The sequence below is a fragment of the Lacerta agilis genome, chromosome 3, assembly GCF_009819535.1.
Source record: "Lacerta agilis isolate rLacAgi1 chromosome 3, rLacAgi1.pri, whole genome shotgun sequence".
Classification (NCBI taxonomy): Eukaryota; Metazoa; Chordata; class Lepidosauria; order Squamata; family Lacertidae; genus Lacerta; species Lacerta agilis.
The window spans coordinates 64,190,030-64,206,430 of NC_046314.1; the positions used below are offsets into that span (position 1 = coordinate 64,190,030).

The 16,401-nt window shown below is 40.4% G+C and overlaps 1 protein-coding gene across 1 annotated transcript; it reads left to right on the forward strand.

The window, feature by feature from the left end:
* Positions 1–1,610: 1,610 nt before the first annotated feature.
* On the forward strand, positions 1,611–13,273 carry VIP (vasoactive intestinal peptide). Its single transcript, XM_033144024.1, has 7 exons — positions 1,611–1,888; positions 3,409–3,529; positions 7,877–8,017; positions 8,297–8,401; positions 9,761–9,898; positions 10,393–10,513; positions 12,898–13,273. The coding sequence occupies exons 2-7, from the start codon at positions 3,423–3,425 to the stop codon at positions 12,904–12,906; spliced, it is 621 nt and encodes a 206-aa protein (XP_032999915.1). The 5' UTR covers positions 1,611–1,888; positions 3,409–3,422; the 3' UTR covers positions 12,907–13,273.
* Positions 13,274–16,401: the final 3,128 nt, after the last annotated feature.

Consider the following 16,401-nt stretch of genomic DNA (forward strand, 5'->3'; position numbering starts at 1 on the left):
TGATATGAAATTATATACATAATATTATAAAATGAGAATATGCATACTGAGAGAAGTAAAATGAAAACAACAGTTCCACCAAAGTAATGAAAGCAAACTTGGGGGTGAGTCTACAACTGTCTTCTAAAATTTGCTATCACAGAAACTCTTTCTTTTGCAGTGCAAATGGTGATCAACTTGGAAGGCATAAATCTAGCTGTAGGAAATGTTAAAAATTTATGGGTGGGGACCATAGATGCCAACTCCCTGGGGCCTTGGGTGCCTGAGCACCCCCAAATTCCCCATGAAAGGGCTAGACATCCACAAATTTTGATGCCAGGGCCATGCATGCTGCATGGCACCCACAGCTCAGGCACTCACAGTCGTGGGGTCAAGTTGGCACTCCTGGTGGGGACAAACCTCTAAAACAGATAGCCTGTTCTCTACATGCCTGCTGGGAAATTGTCCTGCTCAACATATATCTTTCAATTATACCTATATTTCATATGTTACAAGCCTTGGAAGAGGATCTGAGGTGTGGCTCTGTTGAGCCTTCATTCAGATGAAGTAACATTTTTTGAGTCCAAGGCTGGGAGCTTCATTGAAACCTAATAGGTCTGTCTGGGGGGAATTTTTCACTTTGCAAGTCGTTTCTCTTTTTTCAGCACCAAGAATTGGCCTCATGCTCTATGTGTCTTTCCCTTTACAATAAATAATGTTTAACCAGCTAATTCTGGGGAATCAGTGATACAAACAAACTAGAGAGTTAAATGTCAGCCATTATTTGGTTTAGTTTATGGGTACAAGTTTTGACTAATGCTTTATTAGCTGGGATTGCTGGAGTGGGCAAACACGTTGGGTAAAATGAGAAAGAGAGAGAGAGAGAGAGAGAGAGAGAGAGAGCGCAGTGGGTGGCAAGTAGTCCTTTTTTGAAAAGAAAGGATATCTGGCAGAGTGAAGAAACAGGAATATATGAAAAGTAAAATATTAAAAAGGAACGTCCTAGGTATTATCTGCTCCAGTGTAGAAATGTTGGAAATTCTACTAAGCAAAGCACTCAGGTTTGCACTCTGTGCAATATGAAAATAAATTTAGTATACTTGGATTTAGCCTCATGTCAATATGTTAAAATCAACTAAAACATATACACTACTGAAACCTGGTTGTTCTTTGATCTGAGAATTTAGAAGTCAAAGACATAGTCGTATGTCTTGAAATTGATATCAGGATCTTCTGATATTTCTTGCTCATCTTCCAAAGACATGTCAGGGAGCTCTGGCTTGGCAATTTCCCTTAAATTAAAAGAATTGGGGAGAGAAGAGACCCACTATGGGTAACTATGACTTAATGCTATGGGTTTCTGTTTCATAAGCCCCATCTTCCTGAAAGCAGGATTTGTGTCTTAAAAGCTGCATTATTTGCCCAGTCCAGTGTTACTCATGTTAAGTCATTCATCAATATAGCAATAAATCAATTTAAACAGGGAGGAGGCGGGGGGGGCTTCCCATGAATTAAATATGAACTTCCTTTGTCTCACAGCATCCTGGACAAAACAATCACAGACATTTCCATTCATCCCCTTGGGAGTGTGACGTCTCCAACGTAACGTGATTGCTCTTTTTGAAGCGGAAAAGTGGTCCTGTGTATATAAACCCTATAAGATGAGGCTGCTTGAAAGGCTGCACAGAGTGCACTGAAGGGGGAGAGAGGCATTCGCCCAGGAAGGAGAGCTGCTGAAACTTCAGACCGGCAGTTAGAGGGAGCAGAAACTGACAGGCACTTTCCTTGGCACATTCCTGCTCAGTACCTGAGGAAGAAACTTGTGGAACGGCCAAGGAGCTGCACGGGGAATTCAGCACTTCGGAAAGCTCCTGGTGTCACCTGCCTTTGAGGTTCCTCTTCCGGCTTTGTAAGTAAAAGTTTTAGGAGTTTCCCTTTGTGGTGCTGGTAGATTTCAGTTCAGAGGAACACCAGACTAATGTTTGTTTGTGGCAAAAGAAATATGGCTAAAAAGTTTTTATGCACAGACTGGAAACAAATCTGATCAAGAGATATTTCTTCTTTTGATGCCTTTACTGATTAATCTCCCAGATAACTGGAGTTGCTTCCTTTGGCCTCAGGAAAAATAATCAGTATTTCAGATCCGCTCCGGCTTTTGATCTTACTTCCGGCTGTTATGCTTATGGGAGTCCCTGCTCACTACTCTTTTTTATTTTATTATCATAATTTTGTTTCTCTTTCTGCTTCTCCTTCTCCCATATCCAGATTTCTAGAGTATGAATTGTGTTGCACATGACCTTTCCTCTGAAATTGTCCACTTCAATTTCGCTGGCATTTCACATGGATTTTATTCTTAGCAACATTATTGGTATCTGATGGAGGGAATGCGGCTCCCCCTGCCACGGGGGGGGGGGGGCTTTTGTGTGCAGTTGCTACTGTAAAACAATGAAAAGAGATGCCTTTGCATCAGAATGAATGAATTATTGTTACAGCCATGTGAAATCCCTTTCCACCTCATTAATGCCTTGTATCTAGTTCCAAAGCCCTTAAAGTGGAAGTTCTGGACCTGTTCCCAGTGAATTTCAACGGTATCGCAGAGTAACTGCTACTGGGTGGCAAACAGCATTTATTTACTATCATGATTCAAAGCTGTAAAGAGGAGCTGCACTTTTTGTCTTCAGCTGCGGTCCTGCGCACAGTTATTTGGCAGTGACTCTGATTGAACAAAACATTTACCAGAAAAAAGGAGAGGCAGAGCAGACTATTGTCACATCTCTAGGTCTCCAGGGAGATCAGATGAGACCCCAATATACTATTAACAATATGATTTCTTCTGTCAGTCTGTGTACCTATCTCCTTCTCTCTCTGCCGGCTTGCATGTCAACCCCCTGACTTTTTTTTTTAAGTTAAGCTTCGCGTAAAGCTTCTAGGTAACTTATACTGTGTATCTCACCAAAAGAAGCACTTGTAATGCATGAAGAAGTTGATCTGTCAGGGCAGCAAAGAATCAAAGAACTGTAGAGCTAGATGTGACCAAAAGGGTCATCTAGTCCAACCCCCTGCAACAAATAGTTGTTGTGATTCATCTTCACATTCATACCAGAATCACCCATGCCTTTGCTACCAACTGCACAACATTACTTATCTCACAAGGAATTTGTCATAAGAAACTTGTTTGCCTCTGTCAACCTTCTTGCTCAAGGATAATGCCTTAACACCAGGAATCCAAATGATTTTGCCCAATTAATGTTTTAAATTAATATTATTTTTTAATATTTTGAAATGTGCCCTATAGTGGTCTTCCTTTACCTATTCAGAATTATCAATTTCATGTTTTTTAGACTACCCTATGCCATGTCTTTTTGTTTATGCAAAATTTGGGCATTGACAACAAGAGGTTAACATTTTTTAAAAATTATCTTTGTCCAGGCAGGTCCAAAGAGATGGAACATGGAAGTGGCCCCCAGCTTCTCCTCTCCTTTGCTCTCCTCTATGTTCTCTGCACTCAAGCACTCGCTTTACCTCCTCTGGGAACATACTCCGCTATGAGGTAAGGGTTGCTCCAGCTAAGCCTACCTGGAGAACAGCATGATTTGCAAATCCAACAGGAGATGCAGATGTCACAAAACTGTAACAAGAAAAAACAACCCTCCAGTTTGAAATGCCCTAATGCTGCCTACCTTGCAATGGCCAAGCTGAATGTGCTTAGGAAAATTTGCAAAATCGTTTTACTTGGACTAGCCAAAAGGGAACTGAGCACTAAAACAACAACAACAACAACTTAGCTTTGGGCATAGCTTGACTGGATATTTCATGTATGCTTTTACGCCTTTTGTTACTGACTCTTACTGTTTCATGCGTAAGAGGCTAGAAATAGCTAACTAGTTCAATATGAATGGACAGGAAGAAATGAGGACATATTTACTTGGCAGTAACTTTGATAGATGTTAGTCCAAAATGTTCATCAAATTATTCAGTTCGGTGCCCTTGAAAAATCACTGTGATTCCTTGCATGCAATGGAAGTGCATCTGCAACCTTGCAACACCTAGCATAAGAGTGAAAATACGATGGCTCTCTTTACCATTTGCTATATCTGCTTTACTTCCATTCCATCCTTTTATCACAACCTTCTCCAACATAGAGCTCTCCAGATGTTCTTGGATTACAGCTCCCATCCTCCCTGACCACTGGCCATGCCGGCTGGGGCTGATGGAGTCTGAAACATCTGGAAAGCCCCAGGTTAAGGAAGGTTGTTTTATCAGAATTTCAGCACTAGTTATTGCTGTGTTGAAATTGCTGTTGTAAGCTTGGTGTGATCTAGGATCCACGCCCAGAGTGGCTGGGGCAACCCAGTCAGATGGATAGGGTACAATGTATCATCATAATCATCACCATCCTCCTCCTCCTCAAGGGCCTGACTTTTAGCTTCCAAGGGTCCTCTCCTTATGAAAGGATGCAGGTACACACACACAGCAACGAGTGGGGACACAGAAAAACAGTCAGGGGTATTTGAAAGCAATCTGTCCCAGGGATAAAAGATAGCTGTTTAACAAGCATTTGACATAGACGTGGATATTCTTAAAACCACACATGTTTACTGCCCGGTTACATATTAAAACTCAGAGAAAAATGTTTAGTAAATAAAACCAAATGGCATGTTGTCTGAACACTATCTACATATTCCAGCCACAAGAGGAGAATCTTTAGAAACTAACTAGAAGATTCAGCCATTCCATCTTCGTTCAAAAGCACTCAAGAGTCCTATTCATACAATATAATAAACTCACCTATAAGTGAGGTGGGATCACACTGGCAGATCCAGCACCCCAACCTACATACTCTCAACTGAATATCTAACAGTACAACAGAGAGCCAAAATAAAACTTTGTTTTATAACAGACAACAAGACCCTGTGTGTATCAAGCAAAGTCCAACCTAAGCCTCCTGACTGCTCTTCTGCCAGGAAGCATCAAACCTCTAGCTTTAGTTCAGCTTCCATTACTACAAATATTTAATATGGACTATTATATGGAAGGAGAATATAAATCCAGATTGACACGTCCACAATTATTGGTTGCATTCATACTCTTAATGGCGGTTATCATGAGATGCTTGAGTATTAGCACTCAACAGTCTAGGTGCTAGCCTAGTTTAGCGGTCATTAGCAGTGAATGCCAGCCAACTAAATGTCCAGCTTCAGAAGCACTAATAGCTTGTTAATAGGGATAGAAGGGGCACGGCAAGATGAAAGGAGTTCTTGTTGAATTGTGCTTTTGAGGATGGCACTAGTCTGTCAGCAACAATTTGGGTCATTTGAAAGAGGATCCAGATATTCTTGTGTTTACCATTAGATCATGATTAGGACTGACAGAATGGAATTCCATTCAAAGAGACAGCCAGGTTGAAATGAAACATAGGTAATATTCATCAAGTGATTTTCTATCACAACTACCTTGGTATTTAGTCTGTGATAAGAGGAACATATTACTCAGGGGTGGGGAACCTGTTGCTCTCCTGCTGGTATTCAACTACAACTCCCATCATGCCTGACCTCTGCCTATGCTCACCTGGGCTGATAAAAATTGCAAGTCCAATAACTTAAGAAAGGCCATCGGTTTCTCATATATGACTTAAAATATTTTTCTCAACCCTGTTCTTGAAACATACATTTTATAGAACATAATTGTAAACTCAGATGTCAAATCAATGCAAAACCTTCATTACAAAGGACTTTATAGCATGTCTATGTATTAAACACATTGGAAAATTCAGAGCTGAAGCAGTTCTAGAATCAAACGGCTGGAGGAATCTTAAAATGGGCATAACAGATTATATGTTTGCTATAAGTAGCACTCAGTGTTGTCCATGGATCTTACCTCAAAAAGAATTTTATATCAAAGAATCCTTAGAAGAAGAAAAATGGCTTTTATCAAACCCTTTTCTGAGCAAATTTGGGAATGGTGATTGTTGAGAGCGAGGGAGGGTGAATGTGTCCAGATGGTGGTTGACTGAGGAATTTTGGTGGGGACTGAGTGGAATGGATCTTGATTTATCTGCTTTATATATGGTATTATTTAATTGTGGTGTTTAATTTCCTTTGTAAACTTCTTTATGTTCGATTCTGATAAAAAGTGGTATACAAATACTTGAAATGAAAAGATAGTAGCAGGAAGGAATATGGAACTAGTCATCTCAAGCCAGAGATGGTTGTCAGTTTCACAGAAAAAAGTTAGCAGATATTCAAACAACAATCTTTCTGATCTTAGGTTGTTGTTTTTTTACTTCCTGTATATATCTGATTGGGTCACATATTCAGTCCTGAACAGTTCAGTGTGATTACTCTGTGGTTAATAGTTGGCATGCTATGAATCACTTTGTCCAACCATTGTTTCTAAACATCTATTACAATTAAGTTGTTTTATTGATTTGTAATTTGAGATTATCATTCATTTGAGATTATCTATTGGCTACAGTTGTCAAATCAGCCCTGGGAAACCAAATGTTTGGCCAATTCCGACACAATTCAGTGATGTTTGAAGGTTATCCAAACTTTTCAGATAAATTATCCAAAGAGACTGCTGGCTGGGGGTTTGATTTTATGAAGAGAGCCAGTGTGGTGCAGTGGTTAAGAGTGGTCGACTCATAATCTGGTGAAGCGTGTTTTTGTCTCCACTCCTCCACATGCAGCTGCTGGGTGACCTTGGGCTAGTCACACTTCTTTGAAGTCTCTCAGCCCCACTCACCTCACAGAGTGTTTGTTGTGGGGGAGGAAGGGAAAGGAGAATGTTAGCTGCTTTGAGACTCCTTCAGGTCGTGAAAAGCGGGATATCAAATCCAAACTCTCTTCTTCTTCTTCTTCTTCTTCTTCTTCTTCTTCTTCTTCTTCTTCTTCTTCTTCTTCTTCTTCGAACAGCATCAGCAAACTGAGGAGGCTTCTCATTTACATTTGTGTATTCATACAAGGAAACATTCTTTTACTTACAGAAAGCCTTTGGGGGCTCTGAAAAATCCTTTGAAGAAATGGAGTTTCATCCTTAAATTGTATAAGATTGTTGGAGCTTGATAACAGGGTGGTCAAGTGAAATGGAGGACAGAGCTTTGACACTTTTAATAGTGTAGAAGAGGGAAATTTGGAACAGCTTATTATGCCAGCTACATGTGCTAGAATTCCCTCCTCTACACAACTGTTAATGGTGTAGGAATCTTGTCCTCTTTTTTACCTAGTCACCATACTTAAACCATGGCATTTGACTTTTGCATAGTGTTCTAATTTCCCTTGCCCTGCTCCCACCATCATGTTTGAGGTTTATCAATATAACACCACAGGGACTACCATATGCATTTATACAATCAGTTAAATTACAGACTGAAGCTGCAATGCTATAAACATGCACCTGGGAGTTGGTCCATTTGTGGTCAATAGGACTTACTTCTCAGCAGACATGAATAGGATTGCACTATAAAAATCTTTTCGCACTGAAACTCCCTTAGGTCATTTACTATGGTTGTGATCAACTGAAGTTAACTACTTTGAAGTCTCCTTCATTTGAATGGGAGAGCTTAGTGTACCTAAATCTCTCCCATTGGCAGGACCATGTTTTCTGTATTATCTTATCAGCACATAATGAAATCATTCTGCGTGTATAATTGTTCGTTGTGAAGTCTGTACTGAAATAATTGAAAGAGTAGGGACATCTGCATGATATGGACACAGTTTTAAAATATTTGCAGTTGTGACTAATATTCTTCATTGTCATAGTGAATGAGAATAATGATTTCATTTATGAATTGCTTACTAAAGGCATCTTATAGTAATAGTCAATCTTAACCTGGGAGGCGATTGTAAGAATTCTCTAGCATCTTCAAACATTGTTTTCTTTTCCTCTTCTCCATTAGATTAGGAAACAGAATGCCATTTGATGGGGCAAGTGAATCTGATCATTCTCAAGGTTCATTAAAATCTGAGGCTGACATTTTGCAAACTACACTACCTGAGAATGACAAGTTCTATTATGATGTGTACAGAGCTATGGATAGGTAAGGCATTAAAAAAAATCTAATAATTATTGCAAATCTGAATACTGAACTGTTTGTAATTTCACTGAAGCTTTATGACCATTCCTCTCTCCCTCTTTCATGGTCTTTAAGCTATGTTTGTATTACTAGAATTATGGGTTTGGAACTGAAAGGATCCACACATCTTTAGCTGCAGTAACTATATGGTTGTCTGTACATTAGCTGTAAATATGAAACTATATACTGTACAATCTTGAAAATGTAGGTCACAGCTTTTTACTGTAGGACTTTCAATTGCAGGAACACAAGACATGCCGATGGACTCTTCACAAGCGGCTACAGCAAACTTTTGGGTCAAATTTCGGCAAGAAAATATTTGGAATCGCTTATAGGAAAAAGAGTTGGGTTAGTAACTATTCCTCCTGTTTCCCAGATTCAGCTGGTTCCCCCTACATTCCTCTTAAATACCCGCATTCCACTATGTTTGAATTCAAACACTGATCATACGATCATCATGTGTTTGTATCGGGAGACAATGGAGGAGTGCAACTTTGGGGGTGAAGCTGAACTGCTGGAGAGTTACAGTGCCTGCTGTGGCTGTAGAGACTGATGTGGGAGAGACATGTTTTGTTGCATCTGGGGCAGATGACGGCATCTGGTTGTGCTGCTGCAGGTGCACCATGATGTTTCTTCTCTCTGCGCTCCTCCCAGCACTCATTTCTCCTCTGGTCACTGCTAGCAGGCCACCCTCAGTGTCTCCAGTGTTCTGAAAGTGAAATCTGAAAGCCAAGTTTTTAAACTTGGATATCCATAATTGGTACAAGCTTATCCATAACTGGTATAAGCAGTATACCAAATATGGTGGGAGGGATGTAGTCTTAGCTTTGCTTGCATAAAATCCCTGTTCAGTTCCTGATATCTCCTGTTGAAGAGTCAAATAATCATAGAGTTGTAGAGTTGGAAGGGATCCCAAGGGTCATCTAGTCTAATGCAGGAATCTCAGCTAAAGCATCCATGACAGATAGCAAAGAGACTGCTAGCTGGGAGAACTACCGACAGTCAAAAGTATAAAGGCAACTCCATTTCATATTATGCTGTATTTTATCCACCAAGCATTTGTCACTGCTTGTTTTGCTTGAAATCAATGAGAGATAAATGCTTATTTTGCACTGATTTCAGTGGGGTTTTCAAGCATGCTTAACAGTGCAGGACAGAACCCAAAAGTGTCTTTTCAGTATTTATTACAACCAGATTTGAATTCTTTTCAGAGTAAATTTGGTTTAGTCAACTAACTTTTACTCAGAGTAATCCATTATAATTAATGGCCATGGCTAACTTTGGCCCATTGATTTCAGTTGGTCTATTCTGAGCAAACATTAGATGAAAACAACTATATATGCAATTCTATATATGCCTGCTCAGAAGTAAAACCCATTGAGTTCAATGGGGCTTGCTCCCAGGTAAGTGCATATAGAATAGCAATCTTCTACAGACATTTTAAGACCGGTGAAGGGAACCTTTTGCCCTCTAAATATTAACCATGGGGCTGGTGGGATTTGTAGTTTGGCAAAGGTTCCCCACACCTGTGTTAAGAGCATGGTCAAGAAATGAGGTCATTGTATTAATGTAGAAAAAGAAAAGTGAGAATAGACTTTCCATCAGTTACTTAGCTTTCAAGAAATACAACCTGTGGGTTTTGAAATTCTTGCATTTTGATTGGCTCGTGTATTAATGTGCTAATTGCAAGTCTCTTTTATGTTCAAGAAATAACACTCCCCTTGATGAACAGACACCGCCAGTCAAACGCCATTCAGATGCTGTCTTTACTGACAACTACAGTCGCTTTCGAAAGCAGATGGCTGTGAAGAAATATTTGAACTCTGTTTTAACTGGGAAAAGAAGGTAGGAAGAAAGAGTGCACAAAAGACAGGTGGTTTTTTTTTTTTTAGAAGTCTCCAGCAGTGATGAGCTATTAACGCAATCTTCCTTTTAACATATAGAAAAGTGCAAGAGACATTGTATCACAGCGGCTTTCTTCTGAGGACAATTTATAACAAAAATAGCTTGAAAGAACAAAGATTGTGTACAGAAAGAAAGGGCATCACGATCCAGCCATATTTTTCCATGCTTTCTATAGAAGGCATGATTTAACTAAGAATGGGAGAACTAACCCACTTGTTCTCAAACAGCAATTACAGAATTATTAACTAAAATGTTCAGCATTATGCTTTGAAGTAAACTGATTTCTATAAAAGTGCTATACATTGTTTTGTATAATAAAGCTAGACAGGCTGAATCATTTTAATAAAGGCTAATGATGCAATAAAATGCAATAAAGGAGAAAGTTTCTAAGAAGAAGTAAATGAAACTAAATCTAAGCTTCTGCTCTGCCACAGTCAGGAAGAGCTAAACCCAGCCAGCCTTCGGGATGAAACGGAATTGCTTGACCCTGCCTTCTCCGAAAACTATGATGATGTCACTGTAGATGACCTTGAGCTCCTGAATCACCTCCCATTGGTAAGTCTGAACATCTTCCCAACCAGAGTAGCCATCTTACGTTTATTATGTGCATAGTTCATATGTGCCACCGGGGTTTTCCAGAAAATTGCTCTTAATGACATGACTCCCATATGACATTTCTGTGGGAATCACATCACAGGAAGATAATTGCATGGATTAAATATCGATGGTATCTGTGAAGTATTTCTAATGAAAATGAGTGGTTTGATAGTGTTAATTCACCTGGCTCACTTGGGTTTTCTCAGATTGTGTGTGCTAAGGCATGAAACCCAAAGTGACTTCTGTTTAATTAGGGTGAACAGTGCTGTGACTCTGAGGATAACTGCACAGGCATTTCTTGTAATTAAAACAAAAATAAGTCCACCCACACCTTTCCTCACACATTTCATGGCCTTCTGATTAGTTGAAATCTAAGTCGCTTCTGAATCTGACCATCTAGTTAGTGGGTAAGCATAAAAAGATTATAGGCCAGAAGTCTGGTTCGTATTCATATTAGTGACACTCACATTGTGGGTTGCTATTTACTAAGGCTGCAGTACTAACACCAGTTACCTGGGAGAAAGCCCCGTTGAATTCAAAGGAAGTTATTTCTGTTTAGACATGGGTAGGACTGCAGCCTAAGTGGGTCAAAAGAGGCACTGTGGGAAGGATGTTGACTTCTTATCAGTGAGTACCGAGGATAATATGGGTAGATGGCATGCAATCAGTGTCAAACATAAAATGATTTTTCACTTATTAGAGTTTGAATTTATTGAAGTGAAGTTTTTTTTTCTGAAGGAGTCCTGTGAAACATACCATAACTTGAGAGAAATTATGCATTTATTTAAACCATGCACCCCCACCCATCAACAGGAGTGGTCCATTTCAGGATGCCACTAAGTGTGCTCAGTCTCACTAGACTGTACTTTGGGATCCCCCCCTCTGTTTTTTGTTTAAAAAAATAACCCCCACCCCTTTGTCCTTCTGCATAACTCCAAGCATCCTGCTACTTCTCTCTTGTTTCTACTTTGGCTCCAATCCTATTGGGCATTCAACCATCTCGGTTGGCTATTAGAGGAAATGATGTGTCTTATCATTCTTATCTTATTTTGCCATTGAGATGCTTAAAGACAAGCCCCTATATTTCATTGCAGCTCCTATTTGGGCAGTTGAATGACATTATTGGCCATGCCACAAAGATGATTTCATTTACCATGACATTTTTCCAAGGAGGACTGCATTTGTACAAATTTATTGCTGTCTACTGGCTAACAGCCCAACAACAGGAGCCACTGTTGAACAACCAGGGATGGGAAAGCTGTGGCCCACCAGATGATGTCAGACTACAAACCCTTTCATCCCTGACCATTGGTGCGGGTGGGAGTTGGAATCAGCAACATCTGGAAGTGCCATAGGTTCCTCAGCATTGGAAGAGAGAGCCTTGCTCTGGCTCCAGTTCTTTCCTGAAAGCAAGTGCAACCATTAGTGATGCTGGCAGAGAATATGAGGCCCCTGGATTGAATAGCCCTGATAGAAATACTAGAAGTTTGGCCTTCTGTCCTTAACCAGGCAATAGACGAGCATCTTCAATACATTGCTTTCCAAGACTTAGCCCAAGCCCTTGCCCTGGCTTCACTTCCATCTCCAGATCATACAATCGACTCTGTAGGCCAGCGGTAGGGAACATTTAGCCTACCTGATGTTGCAGAACTACAACTCCCATCAGCCCCAGCAAGCATGGTCAATGGCCAGGGATGATGGGAGTTGTAGTTCAGCAATATCTAGAGCACCAAAGGCTGTCCACAGCTGCCACAGACTGTCAGTAGGAGAATATCCACCGATTAAGATCCAGTTCCAGCTAGAGTCTTGGCGCTGACAAGACGGAAGTCACGTTTAAAAGGTTTTTATCCTATACACTGACCTAAGTGGGTACAGTGCCTGTGTTTGCATATGGCTGCCACCTGAGCCACACTGGCCCCAACCATTTTGCTGCCTGAGCTGAAAGACAAATTTGCGCTCCTGTTCCCACCCATTCCACCAGTTGACTTGTACTTCAACAATGATGATGCTTTAGCGCTTTTTTTTTTTTTTGCTACACCTGAGGGTGGCCTGCTAGCTTGAGGAGCATAGAGCACACACAGCTCTGTTCTTCAAGAGAAGGGAATGCCTTGAGGGCTCAGCATAAGTGTCACAAAGTGGGAGACTGTTACATCAGTTGTATACCATCAGAAGCATTGCAATAGCAATCATGGTTCATTTGATTTCTTTACTTATAGTGCAATTCTATACACCTACTCAGAAGCAATTCAGGATTACTGTACAGTCTTTTAATACCAGTAAGTGTTACCATCATTTTCTAAATTAATGTTTCTAAAGTACGTGTTATTTCTCTCTCTCCCTAGAATGTCTGAAGACAACTCCGTAAAAAGAAAAAATCCTGCAAAAAAAATCCTAAAGATGAGATCAAACTATTTTTTGAGTTTCTCATAGTATTTCAAAGAGATGATTTCCGTATTTAAACCAAAACAGATATATTGTGAAGTGAAAATTGTGATATTTTTGTTTCTTATATAATAAAAATGGATGTTTACACTGTAAATATTACTTTAGAGTGATCAACCTAAAGCTGTACATATGTATGCTAGTTTTAACTCACGACAAATCCTATGATCTCTTATGCTGTAAATCTGTTATTTTGATAACTGCATTTCAAGAAAGACAAGCAACGCACAGGACAGAAAGTACATTAAACTGCTGCTTATGGCTGCATATACAAAATCACTGTATTCTGATTAATTGCTCCTTAGCACTTAAACTACTATCTTGAACTCATGAACTGGATGGGCAGAGAGTAAGCTTTCTCGCTTTTTCAGTACAGCGATGGTGATACGGCATGACTCCAAATGAATTAACTATATTCAAATTGCTGCTTCACTATATTTAGAATTGCCTAAGATGAAACTGGAGAGGGATATAATGAAGAACTCTTCTAAAGCAAAATGCTGGTAGGAATTTAGGAGTGGTGGTGGTGAAATATTTTTCAGTTTGATGCATAACACTTATCAGGTGCGTTTCATGCACCCCTAAGGTGCCATTGAACCCTCCTCTCCCTGCCAGCAACATTCCAGACAATCTGGATGCGTCACCTAAGGCAAAATACCTGTAGGAATTTTGAGGACACTTAGAAGAATCTCAGCCAGATAAGAGACATTTTTAAAGCTCCCCCCCCCCAGTTTAGTAAACGTTTCCCCTCCCCTCCAAATATAGATAAACCTTTGTGAATTAAAGTAAAAGGGCACCACACTGGGTGGATTTTTCATAGACGATTGCATCATTGGTGCAAATTCAGATTATTTTCATAGCCAACCAAGCAAACTAAAGTCAGATATATATCCTGTATATTTATAGGTATCTTTTTCCATTTAATGATATGGCTACTGGGCTATAGGAATCAATGTAATCCCACAATTGCCAAAGGTAAACGCTTCCCCTTGATTTGTTAAATTCATTGATTTGTGCTAAAATCATGGATGCTAGGATTAAAGTGCATTTGACATTGTATATATTTACCAATGAAAGTATCCATATATATATATATATATATATATATATATATATATATATATATATATATATATATATATATATGACTGGAGACACTTTACTATTTTTCCCCAAAATGAATGTAACCGATGAAATATGCAGACAATAAAGACATTTTATTATCACTGCAAATATCATTGGTTTGATTCAGTGCTGCAATAAACTGGGGAGTTGTCAGGTGATAGACACCACCCTAACTCTGTTATTTCACCAAGCAAGAGAACAGGGGTCAATACAAAGTAAAAGGAGTAGCACTGTTCAGAGCAAGCTCCCACCTTGCATTAACTGACCTTCTGCAATGCCTGAAATAGTTCCAGGAACTGGTTCAGTACAACATAATGGTCTAGACTCTAGACAAGAGCTGCTCCTACCATTAGGCAATGTGAGGCAGTGGCCTCAGGTGGTGTATTCTTTTGTCTTTACCATCAGTTTTGTAAGCTCCCTTGTACACATTCAATCTGCAGCTGTGGGTGGGGGGCAGCACTACAAATGCAAGCCCCACCCGCATGGCCCCTGTGTGTGTCACCTTGTGTGCTGAGTCCCCAACCATCTCCATGTTAAGCGAGGAAGGTCTGCAAGTGGGCATCTCAAGCAATGATCTCTGCTATAACAACCGCAGGTGTGTTACAAGGATGTTCCTATTTTGCTCTGTGAACTTATGGCGGGTATATGGCCATCATGAAAGAGGGGTGCCACAAAAAGCAGAGGTGGAATAAATGGCACTCACATGGAATATTTGGTTCTCCAAAACAGTATGAGCACTCATAGGTACCCAGCAGCTGCCTTGGCATACTCCAAAGAAAATCATTTGATTCGATTGAATACGCGAAAGCTGCTTTTCCAACAACCAAGCTGACGTGAAAGAAGCTCACAGCATTAACAAATATGAACAACACTTCCTAATTCAAAATAAATATACAATAAAACTATAATTAAAACAATGAATGCAGCAAAAAAAAGTAAAATAGCGAAAGGACAAAACACCAGTTGTAAGAACATAAGAAGAACCTGCTGGATCAGGTCCATGGCCCTTCTTGTCCAGCATCCTGTTGTCACAGTGGCCAACCAGATGCCTGTGGGAAACCCGGAAGCACAAGAGCACTCTCCCCTCCTGTGGTTTCCACCAGCTGGTACTGTATTTGGAAGCATTACTGCCACCAACTGTGGAGGCAGAGCACAGCCATTGCAGTTTGGCCAAGAGGCAGTGAAGGATAGGTGTGCCTGGCATGCTCTGGTCCATGGGGTCACGAAGAGTCGGACACGACTGAACGACTGAACAACAACAACAAGTTGAAAGCTCCTAGCCACAATGGCTGTGTGAATTTTTCTAATCTTTTAAAGCCATCACTGCTTCCTATAGGCAATTAATCAATCCCACTGGATATAGCTTAGGAACGCCAATTAGCCATGTGCCAAGAAATGGTGTGTGTGTGTGTGTGTGTGTGTGTGTGTGTGTGGATTGAGTAAGACATCCCTATCTCTCACCTAAGGTGTAAACACTCTCCTCCCCTCTCTCATCCAGAGGAGGGGGCAGGGTCCACCAACAGGTTCTTGCCTGGGGACAGAATATAGTGTGTGTGTGTGTGGGGGGGAAGCTTTGTTTTTTATAAATTTGGTCATGGGAGAGATCCCTTTTTCTCTGCCATAGCATTCATCACATTTCCTCAGGGCCAAAGGGTGTGCAAGTTTGAGAGTGTTACAAACAGAACATCCCAGAGACTAGAATGCAAACACACAACTGCAGTAAATAGATTGCAATGCCCATCGTCGCTGACCATATTAGCTACCCAAACTTGAAGGGATGTTAGAACATCTGCTTTTGAGAGAGAAATTCGGCATCAAACTGCATGTTACACATGAACGTGTGTAAGGAAATCCCAGTTGCCCAGTTCTCATTCAAAGCGGCATCTACAGGTTGCCATTTGAAACAGAGAACCAGAAAAGCATAGGGAATGCTTAACCTTTACCCCCCAGCTCTTATTTACTGCAACTCCCACAAGCCCCTTTGTCCCCCTATCTACAGAGTTCGGAAACATAATGTGTAGAGGAAAGGCCAGTACTCTTGACTCCATAGAGAGAGTAAGAAAGTAGGCCACTGGGGTTTAACTGCATGTGGTTTGTTTGTACTGCGCATTCGGTGTAACCATCACATGTATCTCTGTAACCACCACTCAGAAGTTCTTTCAAGCAACTGATGCTGAATATGAAATTGAATAGATTTGGACCTAAGAACATAAGAAGTCCTGTATTCTGTTCTCAGAGCTGTCAACCAGATGTCTTCGGGGCCCAAGTGCAACAGCGCT